Below are 23,783 nucleotides of genomic sequence, written 5' to 3'. Positions count from 1 at the left end.
AATGAGCCCTTGAGGTATAAATGCTGTTTCCTTAACATAGTAATAATATAAATTTACTTGAATATATGATGATAATATCTGAAAATGAACTGCAATCATAAAATTTAATTTATAGGAGAATTTGAAGATTAACTTTCTTTTAAGATTATTTTTAAAATATTAATAAAAGGCATAATCAGAACAGAAATGATCAAAACATAAAGCATAATCTCACTCGATGGGAAACCATTCTGTGCATAGTTTTTTCACTTCTGGAACATCATCTGGACAAAGAAATCTTAGTTGAACATTACTATCATTGCACAAAGGAACTTGCTTGCTCATCAGCTATCCCATCCTGAGGAAACAGCTTTGGCACTTAACACTCTGGAAAAATTATAGCATTATAATACAAACTTATTTTGAAAGCATTAAAAAAATGTGAAATGGAAAAAAATAATATATATAATAAAAATAAAAATTATAATTTATATAAGGATCAAACACGGTAAATGGAAAAAATTCCTGAATAATTTTCAAAAAGACAAAATTTATTTTACTTGGCTCCTATAAATGAACATATAAAGCAAGTATTCAGATAAAATTCTTACAAAAATAATGAACATATAAAAGCAAGTATTTATATAAAATTCTTACAAAAATAATCTTCATGAAACTTTTCAATTAATATTTTAGACGAATTATTTAACATTCTACTGATACTTCATGTAATTCAACTGCCACTTGGAACTTCATTTGTCATTAAGATATGGCAACAGACTGCCAATAAAAGTCTGCTTCCTTGTTACAACCATGCTCTTAAACTTTCTTGCTACCCATGCACTCAGTCTTATTCTATTAGAATTATTCTGATTTTCAATGGGTCTGTGGAATTAACAAAAGGATGAAGTGAAAATTATCAATTGTTTTTAGAATCATGGAATATTATGAAACAATCAAGAATGTCCTAATGTTCATATAATGGAACGAAGCAGGAAGGATGAAACAAAATATCTAAAACAATGGTAAAGTACAGCAAAAGCAGAGAGACAAATCAAATGACAAACAGCTAAATAACAAATTAAAATAAAATAACTAATCTAAGCTACACTGAATCTCTGTCTTGGGCTCAAAAACATTTGCATCAAATTCTCTTAATTAAGAGCAAAATACCAATTTCTTCAATTCTTAGGCTGCCAACTAAAAGATGTATCTCTTAATTTCAGTACAACTATCAGAAAAATATGTTTGATTCAGAGCAAATAAAATAATTGAAAAAAGATGCTAAAATATATTTAGCAAATCATTTTTCAAAAATCAGCTCTTTTTATTTTTAACTACTATAATATATAAATATATAGAGACTTAAAGAATCTTAAAAGTTTAAAGTAAATTGGAGTCAAAGCAAGGTTATTCCTCAACAATATTAATAATAGGAATTGTGTATAAGAGTTTTAACAGAATATCAAACAATCAAAATTAAAATAAGAATTCATAGTAGTACAAACACTAAAAATAAAAATGGGGGAAAAAAAATAATAAAAATAAATCTCCTTTTACTAAAACTCCAATTCAGAATTCATTACGGGAAAATGAATTAAAGCTTCAAAAAAGTCGATTAATATGTTTCAAAAACATGTTTCGTTCTCCTGGTCCATTTGAGATCAAAAACAGAAAAAAGAATCTATTAAATTTTCGGTACTTACGTATTAACGCAACCAGGCCAAAATTCGCATAAATCGCCAAATTTGGCGACCCTACTTACGGCAACCCTACGTGTTATACGTAGTTTTTCGTACAGAAATTATTTTTCTTACTGGTTAGATTGAATGCCCTGAAATACTTTAACTATGGGTATTTGGGATCTGCCTGCGAGTGAAAAAGATGCTGTTGAATTGTTGCAGGGATATGGAATTATACCGAATGAACATACTTGTAAAAATTCTCATAAAATGAAAAGCAAATCTTCTGGAAATGTAATGTTGAAGAGTGCAATCAACATTTGGGTGTGAGAACCGGAAATCGGTTTGAAGGTAGCCGAATTTCATTTGTGACAGCGGTGCACATCATTTATTGTTGGTGTAAAGAGTTAACCTCAATTAAATTTTGTGCAGAAGAGATGGTGCAGAAGAGAGATTGCTGACAAAACTGTTATAGATTGGAATAATTACATGCAGGAGATATGTGCCCTTGAAATGGATGAAAAAGAATGAAAGCAAATAGGCGGCGAATGACTTATTGTGGAAATAGACGAAAGTTTATTTCGGCAAGACGAAAGTTCGGCACATTTCTGCCGAAAAAATAATTCTGCAACTTATTCAAATTCGAAACCGGAAGGGTTTAATTGCTATTTTATATTTTAAAACAAAATAATATAAAAAACTGTATTAAAAATTATCTGTAATTAATAAATGTACATTTTCTTTCTATTCATACTTTTTTACTCAAACTTACAAATCGCGCCACCTGGTTGCGATAATACGTAAGTACCAAATTTTCATTTAAGACACTAAAATTCACATAAAACCAAAAACTCGAATCTCAAATGTACCAGGATTTCCTTTACACACTTTTGAAACACTTGGTAAAATGAATAAAACATAACATTGTGCTAAATTAACTACTCAATAAAAAATAAAAAAAAAAAAAAAAAAAAAAGCTATACATTATGTAAAAATGTGTAAAAAGAACATTAAAAAAAATAGTCTCAAAACATTATATGCAAATCTGAAATTCAAAAGCAAACAAATAAAGAGCAAAACAAATATACTTTAGACCAAATTGTCATTTAAACAACATAAAACGTACCAGGATTTCCTTACACGCCTTCAAAACACCTGATAAAATAAATACATATAACATAACACTATGCAAAATCAACTAATCAAAAAAAAAAAAAAAAAAAAAAACTTTACATTATGTAAAAAGACATTCAAAAAAATCAAATTGGTCTATTATATGCAAATTTGAAATTCAAAAGCAAATAAGTATAAAGAGCAAAACAAATATACTTTAGACCAAACTGTCATTTACACAACATAAAACATACCAGAATTTTCCTTACATGCCTTCGAAACACTTGGTAAAACGAATAAAACATAACATTGTGCTAAATTAAACTACTAACCCCCCCGCAAAACTTTACATTATGTAAAAAGACCATTAAAAAAAATGAAATTGGTCTAAAATCATTACATGCAAATTTGAAATTCAAAAGCAAATAAATACAAAGAGTAAAACAAATATACTTTAGACCAAATTGTCATTTACACAACATTAACAAATTGGGTGGTTCCTGATTATTCTAAACTAAACTTTTAATGCCAAGAAAATGGAAAACTTTTCACAAACATTCTTTCAATAATAAAATAAAATCTGAGCTTTATCAGCTACAAACTGGAAATAAATTGAAAACAAAAATTGAAAAAAAAAAAAAAAAAAAAAAAAAAAAAAAAAGCAAACTTACTGAAACCTTAGGATGACATTCTGAATGAAAATATACAGTCAAAAGTCTTTAATTTGGGCTCGTCAGGACTTCAGCGATTCCGGATTACAGATCATCAGTTAAAATCTGGTAAGATGTCATGCAGAAATTATTAAAAATATGAAACCATAATTTATGAAATAAAGAGCAATTATGATCTAAAGGGTATCAAAATTTATAAAAAAAAAGCTTAATATTTATTTGTTTACTTTATTAAACATTTCTTTTAACGTGCGCATGCGTAAAGAATATATTACGCATAGTCGAAATTAGAAAATTGCAACCAGAAAACTATTTGATGTGTATTTGTGATATTTATACCGACGAGGAATTTGATTTAAATCATATCAAAGATGGAGTACATTGAGATGAAATACTACATTTAGTAAGAAATTATAAGCCGAATAAAATAAAAACATCTGCCCTGAAGATAAGGATAGTGCTGACAGATCAACTTCCAGTTCATAGTGCCGCGACATCCCCCCCTCCCTGCAGAGCAGCGTGAAATTAATAAACAGATTTCGGAATGGTCAGAGAAACAAAGGATATGCCTTTATCCATTTTTTGCAGCAATTCTACTTTTTGTTTGATGGACATCGAAACATGCTTTCGCTTTGTAGAACAGAATTGGGCAGCTCCCGAATTGGAAATTCTTTTTGACATAATCGAAAGTTCAAGCTTACTTTTATAAAATTGCTCTAACAGTCTGCAAAAAATAATAAGCCGGATCCAATTAAAAGATTAAGGAACAATGCAATATGCAACATTAATTTTAGCTTAGCTTATACCGTCTGCTATACATTAAACGTGCACGCATGCACAGAAAGTTTGTAGCTTTGAGGTCCGGATTAAAGACTTTTGACTGTACTTAATTCTTTAGACAACCAAACTGTGTTCTTTGAGAATTCAAAGCTGTTCTGTAGATACAAAAAATCGTAGTTCTTTGAAAAAGAATGCGTAAGGTTCAAAGTGTCCAACAGCAGAATTAAGCATTTACAAATGTGTTCAAAATGTCCATCCTGTTAAACATTGTGTGCAGTCTGTAAAAATTATGACTACCAAGAAAAGTGATCTTTGACTCCAAAATATGGCAGCGTAGGAAACTTCTAAAAGATGCTGTCTTCTATAAAATCATAAAACACGAAAGCAATGCTGGCTAAAGTTGAGGAAAAGGGGAGAAAAATGTTATAAAGGATAAAATTCTTCACGCAATCAGGGTACACTACATCTTAGAAACTAACAGGGAAGTAGCTAGAGTTTCCAGTGCCCGGGGACAACTGAAGAATTTGCACCCCTTTCTGTGTGCCAAGGATGTAAAACATTTCATTAAAAAATTTCGTAGCATCAATTTGGCGCCCCTTGGATGCTGCGCCCGGGGACAGATGTCCCCCTTTGCCCCACCCTAGCTATGCCACTGGAAACTAAAAAACCCTATTTTTTTTTTTTTTTTTTTAGTCCAAAGGGATTTGAATCCCGAAGGACTATTAGTTTCGTTTTGGCATTTTGCGTCGGACGGATAAATGTCGGTTCACTTTTCAAACTGTTGCCATAAAATGTTAGAGTCCTGCATTATATTTGAAGAAATTAAATAATGAAAATCTGCGTAAATGTATGTATATTTCTCACATTGTCATAAAATAACGGTACATACAGTCATTGAATTTTGAATAAAGTAATCCTCCAACGAATATGAGCATGTGGAAGACCAAATTTGAAATTTGAAATTTGTTTTATGATCGATTTCCTATTTTTTAAAACTTTGACGAATTTTTGATTAACAAACTCAAGGATTTCAAAGCGAGCAATGGCAACGTTGTGCAGAAAAAACATTTTTATCTCCAGCGCGTGAGTCTCTGTATCGGAAATTCTAAAGATATGCTCATTTTAAAACTATTTTGCGATATTGCTGTTGCACTGGATCTTATGGTTTAAGTGCGAGGAACATGATATTTAATAAAGAAAGGTAACACACAAAATGTTAAAAAACGCCCCTTTGACGTAATTTAAAATCTGAAACATTTCAGATTTTTTTTTTTTGTAACAGCTAGAAGATATATATGTACTATTTTTGAAGCATAGAAGAGGAATCAGCTAGCAGTTGTTGTGGCTTATGGTGAAGGTTTACAGATGAAAATAACAAAACATGAACTTGAAGAATTTTCAGTCTTTGTTTCCAAGCATATAAAATCACCTCTGTGGATATTTATCCAATCATAATGAAATCCGATACATTTCTACGATTCAATCATAATGAAATATGATAAATTGTTATGTACACTGGTTTTTAACACGAAATGATGCAGGCATTTTACAGAAGTGAAGTGAGGAGACATTAGCAAGGTAGAAGCTAGCAGAATAATGACGTAATTAGTTTGCCAGAGGTATTTATACCAGAGTAAATGCAATTCTACAGACAAGCTATGATTGGTTAATATTAGTTTTAGTTGCCTTTTTCCAGTAGCGTTCCGTAACACAAAAAAATCTCTAATGGTAATTTTGAGGTTGCCAATTATTTTTTTAAAGCAGCTATCCTATTTTGTTACATCTTACATATATATTAAAATTAATTACGTAAAAAATTGGGGAGGAATTCATACAAATTTTTTCATTTTAATGTTAACAGATTAATTAAATTTACTATTATATAAAAAATTCAAATTTAATTTTATAGAAATTATAGAAGGTTTCTAAAAATTATTTCATTGATATGCATAAGGGTTTAAATAAAATACATGCAGAAAATTTCTAAATTTTAGCAATTTATTTGTCTCTTATTTCAAGCTTTCACTTTAAATTGGGGCTGCTATTAAAGCATGATTAAAGATATAAAACCATCAGAAGAGAAAAAGAACAAACGATAACATTTGATTTCAAAATTTGAAATCAAATACAAGATGAAGATAAATACAAGCTCGTTTTTGATAAGAGATATAAACGATAGCAAAGAAAACGCTGAATAATTAATTTCGACAAAGTGATCAAACTCACAGAAGTGGAAAACTTAAAAATGGGAAATGTTACAAAAAAGGGATACAGTCAAAAGTCATTAATAAGGACCTCAAAGCTACAAACTTTCTGCGCATGCGCATAGGCATTTACACATGCTCGTAATACTTTTACGCATGTGCGTTTAATGTATAACAGACGGTATAAACTAAGCTAAAATTATCTAATTATCTATTTCAGTTAACGTTGCAGATTGCGTTGTTCCTTAATCTTCGAATTGGATCCGGCTTATTATTTTTTGCAGACTGTTAGAGCAATTTTATAAAAGTAAGCTTGAACTTTTGATTATGTAAAATAGAATTTCCGATGCTGGAGCTACAAAGCAAAAGTATGTTTCGATGTCCATCAAGCAAAAAGTGGAATTGCTGCAAAAAATGGATAAAGGCATATCCTTTGTTTCTCTAACCGCAGCGTGCAATGAATTGGAAGTTGATCTGTCAGCACTATCCTTATCTTCATGGCAGATGTTTTTATTTTATTTGCCTTATAATTCCTTACTAAATGTAGTATTTCATCTTGATGTACTCTGTCTCTGATATGATTTAAATCAAATTCCTCGTCATTATAATTTGCTTCTGATAGTGAAGAAAGTGAGACAGAGGTTATTAAAAACGAAAAAATTTCGATTGACAAATTAGCCGGTATTCTAGACACAGCAATTATAGGACTTGAACAGCAGAACTTTGTAACTGAACAAGAAATTATGTCTGTTTATAGAATTAAAGAGAAAGTATTATCACATAAAATGAAGCAACTTAAACAATTTACATTGAAAGAAATGTTTAATAAAGTAAACAAATAAATATTAAGCTTTTCTTTTTTTTTTTTTTTTTTTTTTTTTTTTTTTTTTTTTTTGTAAATTTTGATACCCTTTAGATCATAATTGTTCTTTATTTCATACATAACGGTTTCATATTTTTAATTTTATAATTTCTGCATGCCATCTTATCAGATTTAAACTGATGATCTACAATCCGAAAAACTCGTTAATCCTGAATTGCCGAAGTCCCGACGCCACCCAGATTACAGAATTTTGACCGTATTAGATATATATTTCTAAAAAGTAAAGTCGACTTTTTGTTTCCAGGAGCAATGCTACATTAATTTATAATTTTCATTATTTAGAAAAACCTGAAGCATTGATAAAAGTGAATCTCTCTTAAACACCAGATTTAATACAACCGTAACTTAATAAGAACATTCATAATTATATTCTTAATGGAACATAAAACTACACATAAATATTGAAAATAAGGTGGACAGAAACTCATCTCCAGGGGCATGAAATTTGGCTGTTGGCAATTCCCTACTGAGCAAATTGCACCATGATAACTGCTTCACATTCTTCAGGCCAGGGGTAATTAATTAATTACTTTTTATGAAGGAATGGGACTAGGTTTGAGTTACTAGCCATTTGCAGTTTTCAAAATGGGAACTGTTCGGATTGGTCATCAAATAATTGACATATACACTGACTACCAATAAGTATTTGGACACCTATGCAAATGACGATATCTGCAGTCCTAAGGTACGTCACAGACTCCGCCAGTATATATCGTGTAGGAAACAGCATCGGCTTTAGTCGTATGCAAGATGCCTCGCAGTTCGAAGCTCTCTGATTTCGAGAAAGGTATAATTATCGGGTATCACAATCGTGGCCGATTCTTAAGGGACATATCCAATGATCTGAACTACCCAAAATCGACAGTGGCCTATGTGATTAAGAAGTGGAAGGTGAGCGGTGATTGTCAGAATGTGCCCCGAGTCGGCAGACCAACAAAACTGGGAGATAGAGACCGACAAGTGCTGTCCAGAGAAATTCGGAAGAACCGCACCCAACCGATGGCCCTCATCCACGAGCAGTTTCAACAGGCATCCGGGAGTATTGTTTCAATGAATACAATCTGTAAGGAAGCACATCTGCTTGGTTTTCATGGTCATGCTGCTGCCCATAAGCCTTTGATCACAAAGTCCAACCGCGCTGCTCAGTTAATGTGGTGCAAAGCACATCGAAATTGGACTGTAGATCAGTGGAAACGGGTTCTTTGGAGTGACGAATCAAGGTTCACCCTTCACCATTCGGATGGCAGGGTCTGGGTCTGGCGTCTACCTGGAGAACGTCTCCTGCCAGAATGCATTGTGCCAACAGTCAAGTTCGGCGGAGTTGGAATTACGGTCTGGGAGTGTTTCTCCTGGTATGGGCTGAGACCCTTGGTCCCCATTCATGGTAAGCTCAACTCTGATGCCTACTGCACTATTTTGAATGACAATGTGCTTCCTACGTTGTGGCAGTTTTACGGGTTGGACCCCTCTTACTTTCTGGACGACAATGCCAGTTGTCATGTTTCGACGTTAACTATGGCTTGGTATGGTGCCAATGGAATTCATCGAATGGACTGGCCTGCCCAGAGTCTAGACCTGAACCCTATCGAGAATCTCTGGGACGAGTTGCATTGCCGAATTCAGGGGTGCACTACCCATGCAAAATCGGTGAAGGAACTTCTAGGTCTTCTCAAAGCAGAGTGGAAGAAAATACCACTAGCTGTCATACAAAGACTTGTGGAAAGTATGCCCCGGAGGGTCCATGATGTAATTACCTCTTGTGGAGGCTCTACTAACCATTGATTTTGAATAAAGTTAGTTTTTCTTTTTTATCACAGGTGTCCAAATACTTATTGGTAGTGAGTGTATATTGTTTCATTTTAAACAAAAATTTAGGAATGAAATGTTCTTTTCCTAAGTCTCCTTTTCTGGTCAGTCTTTTTATCTCAACAATATTAATATATCCTTGCTTAATTTCTAAATTACAACTCCTAGAAATGATAGATTATTATCTATACATCTATATACAGTCAAAAGTCGTTAATTCGGACACCCATAATCCGGACCTCAAAGCTACAAACAGGGTTGCCACTCAAACAGGAGAATGAAATTCCCCGACTTTTCCAGGTATGTTTCGAGAAAATTCCAGTCTATTTGCGTAATGTACGCTGGCTGTGCTAAGAGGTAAATTAATTATGGTATTACTTGCACTGTGTAGCAAATTCACTTCATTATTCAATAAATCCCAGAGGATGTTTATTCTTAATTATTCTTGGTACACTTTGTTTGATAATTTTGTTTACTTTTCCACTTAAGAAACTTAATAAAATTTAAGATATATACATTGGATAACAATTGTACGTTTTATTTAATTATTACTCATGATCATCACCAGTTCAACATGAGGCTAATCCGGTTCTTATAAATCACAACGCAATGCTAAAAGTTAGGTTAGATTTTAGGTAAATTTAATTTGTGTGAGGTGTCTTCTTAAAAGGCACCTTAACACTTGAAAACACAAATATAATTATAATAAGAGTTGTTTTCTCCACTGAAGATTGAGATTAGAATCTGCCCAATCTGGAATAAAATAAGGCTTTTTTTGCAGACATTCTGCAGCTAAATGAAAGAAAGAAATCTATTTAATGATATTTTTTTTACTAAATTGAGGTATTTTATATTTATTACGCAGCATACATAAGGAAAAAATATGTGCAACATTAAATGATATGAATAACATAAAAATAAAGATAATTACTTAAAAATTGAATTAGAATAATCAACGATATTTTAGCGAATATAGTTATATATGGTTATCCTAGATGACTGATTACTATTTTTTTTATTTTACTGCAAAATGACAAGGTATTTATTAAAAAGAAAAGAAACAAAAAAAGATTTTGCGTTAAAATCCTAGTATACGGTACGGCCTTCGCATGATTTTGAAAATTGTCGCCAAGAATAAAATGACCCGTTCACTGCTCATCACCATGTCGCCAAATCCCGCTGTACCATACATGAAGATTATTTTAACCAAAGAACGTCTATGTAAAGAAGAAAAGGTTCCACACACGTAAATGCTATTACGCCGCTAGAAAGAGAAGGGAAAATTTGCCAAGGGATTTGGCGACGGAACCTGGCGGCCAGAATTTCCCTCTCCGCGATATGTACAGGAAATTGAGAAACACGTGTTAAGAAGAAACGTTATTTGACAAAAAAGAAAACTTCGAAAATCCGTTTCTAGATTATTGAGAAAAATCCAAGAAGAAACGTTTTATCAAAGAACATTTTTTCTTGGATTTTTCGCAATAATTTTAAAAAAGGATTTTCGTAGTTTTTTTTCCCTCAAAATAACTAATCCATGAATTAATTTACTTGCGCCAAAAAATATTTTCTTTTCCTTTAGAGTTTAAAGAAATTTTAAACGATATTCGTTTTATGAACTCTTGATAACGTGACCTTCAAACTTCGACACCAGTTTCGAGCTTTGGCGACAGATAAATCACGCATGCACAGCTGTTTCTCTCTATGATGGAACGGAGCCATGTCTGTTGCAGAGAGGTTTTCCTTCTTTACAATACATATTTTTTGATTCTAACCTTCATGGTAACGTATACTAGGATTAAACCCATTTTGTTTTATACGAGAACAGGTATTTTCTTTAGTTCATGCACTGCACATGCGATTCTCGAGGTTACTGGAAACCAAAAGTTGCGGGAAACTTGCTTTGCCTTTCTAAAAGACAATCAAATTGGAGCTGAGAAAATTGGTTCTATGCCAGCTGCCCAAATGACACTCACGTGATACACAATTCACCAAAAAAGTGATCTCTTCCGACGTTGGCGCAAAACTCGCCATTTTTGGCGGGATCGTTGTATGAAATTCCCTGACTTTTCCAGATTTTGACTAAAACACTTAAATTCCCTGAATTTTTTGGTCAATTTCCAAATTCCCTGACTTTTTCCGGTTTTCCCGGTAGCATGGCAACCCTGTACAAACTTTTTGCGCATGCGTCAACACGACGCATGCGCATAGGCGTTTACGTGCACGCTTAAGACCTTTACGGCTGCGAATATGCTTGTGCGCATGCTCATAAAACGTTTATGCATGTGCGTTTAATGTATAACGGACGATGTAAGCTAAGCTAAAATTATCTAATTCAGTTAATGTTGCAGACTGCTTTGTTCCTTAATCTTCGAATTGGATCCGGATTATTATTTTTTGCAGACTGTTAGAGCAATTTTATAAAAGTAAGCTTAAACTTTCGATTATATCAAATAGAATTTCTGATATATATTTGTGAATAAGTAAAGGATCTAAAGCGAAAGTATGTTTCGAAATCCGAAATCTGTTTATCAATTTCACGCTGCTCGGCGGGGGGAACGCCGCGGCGCGCAATGAAATGGAAGTTGATCTGTCAGCACTATCCTTATCTTCAGGCCAGATGTTTTTATTTTATTCGGCTTATAATTCCTTACCAAATGTAGTATTTCATCTCGATGTACTCCGTCTTTGATATGATTTAAAACAAGTTCCTCGTCATTATAATTTGCTTCCAATAGTGAAGAAAGTAACAGAGGTTATTGAAAACGAAAAAATTTCGATTGACAAATTAGTTGGTATTCTCGACACAACAATTATAGGACTTGAACAGCGGAAATTTGTAACTAAACAAGAAATTATGTGTGTTTAATAGAATTAAAGAGAAAGTATTATCACATGAAACGAAGCAACTTAAACAACTTACATTGAAAGAAATGTTTAATAAAGTAAACAAATGAATATTAAGCTTTTTCTTTTTGTAAATTTTAATACCCTTTAGATCATAATTGTTCTTTATTTCATAAATTACGGTTTCATATTTTTAATTTTGTAATTTCTGCATGCCATCTTACCAGATTTAAACTGATGATCTATAATCCGGAAAAATCGATAATCCGGAATCGCCGAAGTCCCGATGAGTCCGGATTAATGACTTTTGACTGTATATATTCTTCTGCAGATGCATATCTTTGTTGACCGTTGTTGCTTTGTTTTTTGTGCTAATAATTTCTCTTTAATTCTATAAACAGACATAATTTCTTGTTCAGTTATAAAGTCTCACTGTTCAAGTTCTGTAATTGTTGTGTCGAGAATACTAACTAACTTGTCAATCGAAATTTTGTATTGCTTTGTAGATCCTTTGGCAGCTCCAGAATTGGAAACTCTTTTTGACATAATCGAAAGTTCAAGATTAATTTTTATAAAATTGCTCTAACAGTCTGCAAAAAATAATAAGCTAGATCCAATTAGAAGATTAAGGAACAGCATAATCTGCAGCATTAACTGAAACGCCTCAGATAATTTTAGCCTAGCTTGTACTATCCGTTATACATTAAATTTGCATGCCTAAACGCAAACATGCATATGAGCATGCGTAAACGCATTATACATTTATGCATGTGCATAAAGCTTGTAGCTTTGAGGTCCAGATTAAAAATCATTCCGGATTAGAGACTTTGTACTGTATAAGTATTCAGCATGTAGTTGTATTCAAATACAGTATTTTAATAACTTAAATACTATCTCTGGAAACATGTTGCCCTGATTGTTAATTGTACAATTGTTGTATTACATAAATATAACATTACAAGATTTATTGTAAACTGTACCTGATATACATTGCTTTTAAAAGGTTTAAGTTTGTACCTAATTTAATGCATAGCAAGACTCATGTACTATTCAGTACGCATTGTTATTCATACAGGGTGTCTCAGTACCACATTTCAGAACTTGTAGCAGAGACGCAGTGCACCCGGTAATTTGGAATCGTAAAGCAATGCAGGATGTAAATGCTTTCATGATGCGCTGGTGTACACAGAAAAATCAGAAATTAAAAGACATCAGGTAAGTTAATATTCATTTTAATGATAAACTTATATGAATCAAAGAGTTCGAAGTTTCGTCCACTGACTTCAATGCACACCTCACATCTACGGCACATGAAATTTCAAATATTCTAGGCATATCTTGAATTTCCCTGGCAGCTACTGCAATTCGTGCAACCAACTTTTCAGCATTGTCAACAGAGGTGTCATAAAAACAAGCGTCTTCATATGACTGCACAAAAAGAAATCAAGTCATGGCAGGTTCCGTGATCAAGCAGGCCAATGCACCGGACCACCAAATTTGACCGAATGTTGACCAAATCTCGTGTCTAGACAGGTATGAATATTATGGCAGAAATGTGCAGGGGTTCCATCATTTTGAGACAACATTGTCGATCCCATAAATGTAGAAATCTCTGCATTATCTAAAAGTTGTGGCATGACTTGCTGCATGAAGATCAAATAGTTACAACTCGTTAGACGAAAAAGTAACAAAGTCAGTAATCCTCCCACCAATGCCAACTTAAACATTAACCGAAAATAGACTCTACACTGTATCATGTCGTGTTGCATGAGGGTCCTCTACCGCCCTGAGATGGTCATTAAGTGCATTGAGTATTCCTTCCCTTGTATAGGATGCCTCATCGGTGAATAACACATTAGCAGGGAAATGATGACCTGGAGCACACTTTTCAAGACACCATTGTGCAAAATCGCTTAGTTGAAGATTTCAAGGTTGTGCCTGAATATGCTGCATGTGATGCGAGTGCATTTAATTTTCTCTGAAAATCCTCCAGATGCTGGAACAGGAAACCCTTATGGCGTGTGCTTAACTTCGTGTACTCAAACTTCGGAGTCCCCTCTACCAGAAATAGCACACTCTTTTTGATGTCTGGAGTATGTGTTAATCTTGCCCGATTCATGGCAGCTCTTTAAAAGAACCTGTTTCAGCTAACCTCAGGTGCAGTCCTGCAAAGAAATTATTACCGCTGGGTATGAGCTGTAATAATTTATATAGATATAGGATATTATTTTGCGTATAAGTGGTGTGCAGTTGGCCTACTACAATCTGCAGCCCCACATGCCAAATGCATATCGGCTAACTCTGTGTTAGTATAATTATTCATCCTACTAATTCTGCATCCTTGTGTGAAATGACAATTTCTTGCACGAACTCTCAAAACTTTTGCAAAATGCCATGTACCGCATCAAGAAAGCATTTCAGACCCTGCATTGTTATATGATACCGAGTCATTGGGGGTGCACTCTACCCGTCATATAAGTTCTGAAACATGGTACTGAGACACCCTGTACTTTGTTCTATATATAGAATCTTGAGTAAAATATTAGATTTTTTATTATTTATCATGGTCTGCATAATTAATTCAAGTTTTCTCATTTGCATTTTATTTCAGCAAATAAATATTAAATTAATTACATTTACTTTAACAAATGGAAACATGTTTTTAATTACATGCATTTACATTAATTCTATGCATTTTTGTCTTCACAATGCAGAAAGGTCGACCTTGTTTTAACAGTTAATATTTCATTCAAATAATAAGTTTCATATTTAGATTTAATTAATTTTATTCATTCATTTCAATTTGTTGTTCCTTCATGCTTTGTATATTGGATTTAATTTTTAGATTACTTATTTTTGCACTATAGTTTATGAAATTTATTACTACCTCAGACAGGCAAAAAGAAAGATTTGAATAAGAAATTAAGAGGAGGAATCAGGATCTTACTAAAAATACTGACCTGAAGCAAAAAAGACTGCTAAAAAACTACAAGTTTCAATTCTAGTTGTTAAGTGTTATAAACATTTGTCACCAAAACATTTAAGCAAGTGTGAACATAAAAATATATACCCTCTGAAAGAATACTTAAAAGAATGGGTCTGAAAAATCATGGATTATCATTCACTTAAGTAAGTTGGATGTAAGAAGAGCAAGGTATGTCAGCCAGCATCAATATTATAAGAAACCTTCTGAAAGCTGCATTAAAAAGAATGACACAAGAAACATAACTTTACAGTTTCCATGCCAAAGAAATTATTTTCTTCACCCAAAATTTATGCCACACAGACTTCTCAGGATTGAAGGAATGTATTTAATCAATATTTTACTATTTTTCATATTCAAATTAATTCGATTTATTTTTATTTTTTTGTATTTTACTCTACTTTATTCTATTTGAAAAAAAATTCAGCACTTTTCTGTTTCTGGATTCAGAAATGTATGTGTACCTGTATGTACACTGCAGGGAAAAAAAAAAAAAAAAAAAGACTGTTCTGTATCTCCCGTTCTACTGGGCCGATTGACGAAATTCAAATTGTGTTTCTTATGTCATGAAAGCGCGACTTAGGATATATATTAGATTTCTATATAGCATTGTTCTAATATAGGTATTTTGTAACAAAATCAGACTTTTTCTGAAATGACATGCCAATGTTTTCCATAGTTCGATTCTACGACTTAAATTATGTCTAAACACTAAATTTTGTAAAATTTGGTGCGATTTTTTTTTTAGTTTGAGCCAAGAATATTTCGCTTGGCGAACTTCTTAATGTATAGCAACCTATTTTCCTATCCTTTTTTCATTGCAGACAGGCGGGAAAAAGCCATGAAAGTCACAAAATTATTTGAAAGTATAAATACTTTCACAAATAATTTTAAAAAACTGCGTAAACCACATTTGGCGTTATTATCACTTATAACAAATATGGCAAATTTTAAAACGTGCCACTAAAAATAAATAAAATTTATGGATGTCTTAGAAAATTTTGAGTTAAAAACTCTAATTTTTTTACAGGTGTGAATAGAAATGCATTCTACTTTAAGATGATGTTAAAAATTTTATAGGTTATAATACAAATTTTTTTTCCAAAAAATTTATAAAAATTATTGAAAAATACAAATTAAAAAAAAAAAAAAAAAAAAAACCCATAAAAAAATTGGCAAATTTTACTTGGAATGAACCTAAATTTCAAAATGTGAAAGCAAATAAGTTTAATAAAAATAGAGATATTAAGAAATATATACCACATTCAATTAACTTTGAGGAGCTAAAATTTTAAGAGCTAAATTTTGAAAACTACTCATGCAATTTTTACATAACTTAGGACTATGGCATAATTTGAGCCATACAATCAAAATATGGGAAAAACTTGGCATTTCATTAAGTCCGATTTTGTGTCAAAATACCTATATTACAACAATGCTATATATATAAATCTAATACATATCCTAAGTCGTGCTTTCGAGACATGAAAAATGCAAGTTTAATTTCGTCAATTGGACCAGTAGAACAGGACATATAGAACTATCCCTTTTTTTTTTCGCTGTGTACATCTGTACGTAGTACGTGTAGTACACATCCTTGAATTTCGTCCCAATAACAGAAAAGTTTTAATACAGTCAAAAGTCTTTAATCCGGACCTCAAAGCCACAAATGTTTTGTGCATTCGTATGCACGTTCAAAAGAATTTCCAATTCTGGAGCTGTGAAAGGATCTACGAAGGGAAAGCATGTTTCGATGTCCATCAAACAGAAAGTGGAATTGCTGCAAAAAATGGATAAAGGCATATCCTTTGTTTCTCTAACCATTACGAAATATATTTATCAATTTCACACTGCTCTGCGGGGGGGGGGGGGGGTCACGACACGCAATGAACTGGAAATTGATCCGTCAGCATTATCCTTATCTTCAGGCCAGATGTTTTTATTTTACTCGGCTTATAATTCCTTACTAAATGTAATATTTCATCTCGATGTACTCTGTCTTTGATATCATTTAAATCAAATTCCTCGTCATTATAAATATCACAAATACACATCAAATAGTTTTCTGGTTGCAATTTTCTAATTTCGATTATGCGTAATGTATGCTTTATGCATTTGCGTATTGAAAGAAATGTTAAAAGTAAACAAATAAATATTAAGCTTTTGTTTTGTAAATTTTGATACCCTTTAGATCATAATTGCTCTTTATTTCATAAATTACAGTTTCATATTTTTAATTTTATAATATCTGCATCTCATCTTACCAGATTTAAATTGATGATCTATAATCTAGAAAAACCGATAATCCGGAATCGCTGAAGTCCCGATGAATCCGGATTAAAGACTTTTGACTGTATTGCTTTCATGATTCTTGATATAAGTTGTTTCTGTGGATGAGATTTCAACCCAAATACTTAATGACAGAGTTTGACACATGCATAAGAGGCAAGAAGAGGTAAATAAAAAACACACTTTTTAATGTGGCGAAGATTTGGAGCTGCATATGGTGTTTATGGTAAATAATTAAAGACAGTGTAAGTGCACAAAAACACAAAGCGATCTTGGAAAAAATCTCTTCCATAACCTCCTATTTAGTTTCCTCAAGGAGTCATAATTTTTTAATAAAGTGATAACCATTTATCATATATCTAAGATCCTCAAAACTTGTTTTACTTCTAAAGGGCTTCAAGTGATAACTTGAACCTGGACATAGTCCTGATATGAACTTCTTAGAAGGCATATGAAATATTTTCAAAGATAAAATCCATGCTGCAGAAATAACAAAGATAGATAAACTAATTCAAAGAGACCACAGAATATGGGATTAAAGCAAAAGTCTACAGCAAGGTTTCTATAGGAGGAATTCCCAAAATAATCCAGACATTATTCAAAGCCAAAGAATGTCATAATGAATATTAAAATGTATTCATATTGCTTTAAAATATAATTATTTGTTAGGCTTGTTTGGAAACATCATTAAATATAGTTTATGTAAAACAAACCACTCTTAAGCATAGCAATATAAATTTCAGCAATAAATCTTTCCGGAATCCAAAATAATTCACACAAGACTAAAAATTTAATGTACCATGATGATATACTGATTAACTATATACTTTTGGTTATTGTCTTGTATATTTATATTTTATCAGTCCCTCCCCCCATTGGTTTATTGAACTGTAAGATTTAACTGTCCTTTTTTTATACTGCAATTGATTATCCTATAACGATTTTAGTGCTTAATGCAGAATAATAAAATCAAAATAATAAATATGCAGTACATCAAATTTACAATGTTATAATACTATAGACTTTCAGAAAATTATTTTCTTCAGCTTAATCCTAGTATCCGGTGCATACGGGATTTGGCTTCTTTTGGCGACTTTATGATGAGCAGTAAAAACGAAACATACACGATGAGTAGTAAACGTGTCATTCAAAGAATATATATAGTTATACATAGTATATAGTATGTATGTAGTGATAATATATAGTGTATAGTATATACATAGAAGTTCTTTGGGTCATTTTTGGCGTTAGCGATAATTTTCAAAATCTCGCCAAGGCTGCACCGTATACTAGGATTTTACCTTTTCATCAAATATCTTTAGATAATTTACAATTTTGCAAATCACTAAAAATGTAACTACTACTTTTCATTATTTTCAAAATTCCACGAAATATAAAAATGAATCCTAAAATTTTTTTAATTATTTTCAGGAAAAAAGTCAGTGTACGCATTTCAATTTATTTCTTAAATTTTGATACCGTATTTTTCCTGAATCTAAAAACTGCTCTAACTAATTGTACGCGTAAAAAATCAGGAAACTGGTAATAAGAAGGAAATTATCAGATAATTAACATGTGCCATACATTACTCAGTGTTTTACAGACAAATTTAAAAGAAGAGCTAAAACGATTAGAGTACGGCTAGCATTGGAGCATAACTACAGACGGGTACGTAAATTCAATGCTTAAGCGCAATTTCCTATTTACTTTATCAATCAGCTTCAAAATAATTACATAAGTAGTTACATTCCAGTAGGTTACCTCGATTCACATTTTATTAATTTTTCTCAGAGTTACTACACACAAGTACTTGATAAATTTTCAGTAATATCACGGTACTCAGTGAACTTACCTCCTCACAACAAAGCTGAGGATAAACAAAGCAGTTAGTGATGCCAGATATTAATTTCAAAGTTTCCACAAATTTTCAATTGTTCCATTCAAGGAGGTTCCTCATGACGTTAAATCATTTTAATTTTCTTAACGTTAAACGTTTTCACATAACAGGGCGCCACAAAGTATGAGTTCGTCTGCTAACTCGATGAAAGAGTATTTGTTATGTTATTGTATTCAATTTCTTCCCGTGGATGTTTCCAAGAGTAAATGATAAACCCAAACAATAAATTATTATTAAGGTCGGCGTGAGAAATATTAAACAAATTTTATGGCTTTTAAACTATGAAAACTGAATTTTAGATCGTATTTATAAATATTTTGGGTAAAAGTTTACAATTGGGTGCCCCTTGTTTTTTGGTGATTCTTTTTTTGACGCCAAGATCGGTGCCAGGAAGGCACAATTTCAAGGTGGCCGTTACACAAAACCAAAATAAGTCAAAGAACTGCAAAAACTGTGTGTCCATGTACACATCGATCTGTTTTCACTTTAAAAAACATCTCAGAATTGCACAAACTAGGGATTGCACACTGCCTTAAATTTGTCCGTGTACACATCAATCTATTATCATTAAAAAAAATCAAGAAGCTAAAACAAAGTTAGAACTATCATGTTAATCAGAAATGAGCTTTCATTGCCAAAATTAAATAAAAAAAAAAACATTTGTCGCTAATCGAAGGGGCACCAAATTCTACACCAGAGCCATATTTTGTATTATATAATTATAAGTCTTCTATTATGTTTTCATAGATAAGTACAAACTTTCCATAAGAATGTGCATTCATTCCTAGAAAGCCTATTTCGTAAATTCAGTAGTTCAAGTAGAACATGCGATATGCATTTGTTTTTCACTCTGTAGTAATATTCCACATTTCTAATTCTGATTTATCTTCAATATTAGATTCATTAACATTGCATAAATTTCTTATTAATATACAGTTTTGATCAGTACGTTCTTATATACATAAAAAATATTACAATTGTAACATCTGTGAGGTGCCGGTAAAAATAAACAAATAAATTAACTTATTTTTAGCAGACAGATATTTTCATGGTTGATTTGTGGCATTCTTAAATGAGACATTTAAATTCTTAAAATGCTTAAACATTATATGTAACACGAAAAAGTGCTGTTTTACTTAATTTAAATCGAATAATATAAATATAATAAACTGATATGAAGTTAATTTAAGTACCAAAAATTAATATCCACTCTCAAAATACAAGAAATTACGAGATATATTTATATTATATATGTAAGGTAATTAGTGAATTATGGAATATATATCTATATGTAAGGATAGTTTACAGTGGCTTCAAAACTAGGAATTAATTTTTTTTTCTTGAACATGTAATTCACAAAGAGGGTTTGCTAAGTTTTCCCCCCAACTAAACGAAATTACTAGATATGATTAATTTTGTTATATAATTGAAATACGGATATTATAAAATTTAATTTACTTAACTGAATGAGTAATGTTTGAAAATATTCAGTTCTGAATTAGTCAGTCATTATTTGGGTTGAAGACAAACTATTAATAATTTAACAACTAATCTTACAGGGCACAAAAAAGAAGCTAAGTTGTAATGATAGTACTTAATTTGCTCTTACCACAGAAAGATTTAAAATCTCAATATATGTAATTAAAATTTTCAAAAATAATGCTTGTCTGTTATTGGTTTAATCATCATAACAAAACGAAGAACCTATTTTCACTTTTCTGCGTTTTCCTCATGTGAATAACAATTTCCCATATCTTTTTTTATACATACAATTTATTTTCATATTATTTAACTTTGTTGTTTATTTATAAATTTAGTTGATTTGCTTTACTTAATATTAGCTATTTTTTTATCCCTATAATAAATAAAATATAATAAATAAAATATAAAAATCCCTATAATTTTTTTATCCCTATAAAACACATTAACAGCAATTTATGACAAAAGAATAAAAGTACTTTTGATATGAAGCTTTTTTAAAAAATTGTTTGTATAATAAAGTATATATGATATATTTGCTGGTACTCTTCTGTTAATGGATCTGAATTCAGAAATCCGATTGATGAAATTCAAATTGCGTTTTTCATGTCTCGAAAGCGCAACTTAGAATATGCATTAGATAGCACTGTAGATATTGTGACAAAAACTCAGTCTTTTTTCTAAAATGACATGCCAAATTTTTTCCATATTTCGATTCTGATTCATATTATGCATAAATATTAAATTTTGTAAAATTTGGTGCGAAATTTATCTTGCCGTATTTCTTTTCAGTTTGTGCCAAGAATTTCTTAATTTATTTTCTCTTTTTTCATTGTAAATGAGCAGGAAAAAAGTGATCATTCATTATTTCAAATAATTTTAACAAAGTGCGTAAATCACATTCGGCGTTATTATCGCTTATAACAAATATGCCAAATTTCAAAACGTGCGAATGTGTAAATTCGCGGATATCTTAGGAAATTTTGAAAACTCTAATTTTTTGCGGAAATGCATCTACTTTAAGATGATGGTAAAAATTTTATAGGTTATAATTTAAAAAAATTATACAAATTATTTAAAACTAAAAATTTTAAAAATAAATCATAAAAAAAATGAGTGAATTTTATTTGGAATGAACCTAAATTTCAAGTTCTGGAAGAAGGAATCAAGTAAGTTTAATAAAAAAAAGAGATATTAATAAATATATATCAAATTCAATCAACATTGAGGAGGTAAAATTTTGAGAGCTAATTTTTTAAACTACTGCAATTTTTACAAAATTTGGCAGTTTGGCATAATTTGAGTCATACAATCGAAATATGGGAAAAAAATTAGCATTTCAGAAAAGTTCGATTTTGTGTCAAAATACCTATATTATAACAATGCTATATATAAATCTAATATATATCTTAAGTCGTTCTTTCGAGAAATGAAAAACACAAGTTGAATTTCATCAATCAGCCCACTAGAACAGGACATATAGAACTTTCCCATTTTTTACATACATACATATATGTATACACACACATACATATTTTAATCTGGTCCTGATAACAGAAGAGTATCTATTTATTATTACAGTCAAAAGTCGTTAATCCGGACTCGTCAGGACTTCGGCGATTCCGGATTATCAATTTTTCCGGATTATAGATCATCAGTTTAAATCTCGTAAGATGGCATGCAGAAATTCTAAAATTAAAAATTTGAAACCGTAATTTATGAAATAAAGAACAATTATGATGTGAAGGGTATCAAAATTTACAAAAAAAAAAAAAAAAAAAAAAAGCTTAATATTTATTTGTTTACTTTATTAAACATTTCTCTCAATGTAAGTTGTTTAAGTTGCTTCATTTTATGTGATAATACTTTCTTTTTAATTCCATAAAAAGACATAATTTCTTGTTCAGTTACAAAGTTCCGCTGTTCAAGTCCCGTTAATTGCTGTGCCGAGAATACCGACTAACTTGTCAATCGAAATTTTTTCGTTTTCACTAACCTCTTTGTCACATTTTTCATGTCTTTATCCATTTTTTGCAGCAATTCCACTTTTTGTTTGTTGGACATCGAAACATACTTTCGTTTTGTAGATCCTTTGGAAGTTCCAGCATCGGAAATTCTATTTGACATAATCGAAAGTTCAAGTTTACTTTTATAAAATTGCTCTTAGTCTGCAAAAAATAATAAGCGGGATCCAATTCGAAGATTAAGGAACAATGCAATCATTAACATTAACTGAAATAGATAATTAGATAATTTTAGCTTACACCGTCCGTTATATATTAAACGCGCAGGCGAAAACGTATTCTGCAGTTGCGCACACGCATATGCGTAGTAGTCAAGGTCTTACGCGCACGCGTAAAACGCCTGCGCGCATGTGCCAACGCGGCGCATGCACAGAAAGTTTTTAGCTTTGAGGTCCGGATTAGATCATTCCGGATTATGGGTGTCCGAATTAACGACTTTTGACTGTATTACAACATTCCATTATTTTTTCAGTCAAACTGCTGTCAGGTACTTTCAATAGGCTTCAGTTTTTTTTTTTTCACTTAGGAGTGTTATTTTGATTTGGTTTATTCTTGGTTACTATTTCTTTACAAAATGTTGCAAGGGTTTTTCCATTTTTCCCTATTTTGTGCACATATCCTTTAACTAAGTAAAAATAATCTTCATTATTATGATTAGTTAAGTCATCATTAAATAAGACAGTTTCAAAATGTCATGTGAATATTCAGTTTCCTGCTTTTCTCAGGTTTTAGTCATTCAATAGTTATCTTCTTTTTCTCCATCACTGATGTCTTCTTATGACACACATATCTAAGCACACTAATTTTATTGTTATTTAAAATATTTTTATCTTGGTTGGTTTAAAATTACATTAAAATACAGCAAACCAATGCAAAAATAAAAAGTTTAGCACATTGTGCAGTATCGCCACAGTAAAAAATATAGCACATTAGATGGTCACTATTTTGTGCTTTAAATATATTTGAAACAGACTTAAATATTGAATTGATCTTGTGAGTGAAGTCTGAATGAAAGAGTTGTAATGATAAACACTTTCATTGCTCTAAAAGTGAGGTTTGACATAAAAACTCAAGAAAAATATGTGTTCTTGATAACAAAGTTAAAAAGTCTGAAAGCTTTCAGATTTTAAATTACACCCAAAGGAGTTT

General features: G+C 31.5%; 1 protein-coding gene across 3 annotated transcripts in view; it reads right to left on the bottom strand.

The window, feature by feature from the left end:
• Window positions 1–19,230, bottom strand: part of Naa60 (N-alpha-acetyltransferase 60) — a 43,709-nt gene extending 24,479 nt beyond the window's left edge. Inside the window, exons 1-3 of one of the 3 annotated variants that reach the window (XM_085816690.1) lie at window positions 19,087–19,105; window positions 3,446–3,550; window positions 215–366 (exon numbers count right to left, since the gene is read on the bottom strand). In XM_085816690.1, the coding sequence (XP_085672816.1) occupies window positions 215–324 (110 nt within the window). In that variant the 5' untranslated portion in view covers window positions 325–366; window positions 3,446–3,550; window positions 19,087–19,105. Of the gene's footprint in view, window positions 1–214; window positions 367–3,445; window positions 3,551–18,995 lie in introns of all 3 variants that reach the window. The other 2 variants (XM_085816691.1, XM_085816692.1) reach the window with 2 other exon arrangements.
• Between the last annotated feature and the right edge of the window lie 4,553 nt (window positions 19,231–23,783).

The sequence above is a fragment of the Stegodyphus dumicola genome, chromosome 5, assembly GCF_044657685.1.
Source record: "Stegodyphus dumicola isolate Sdum_Otavi_A_Nest chromosome 5, ASM4465768v1".
Classification (NCBI taxonomy): domain Eukaryota; kingdom Metazoa; phylum Arthropoda; class Arachnida; order Araneae; family Eresidae; genus Stegodyphus; species Stegodyphus dumicola.
Note: the sequence above shows the minus strand (reverse complement) of the source record. Positions and strands in the feature narration are given on the sequence as shown.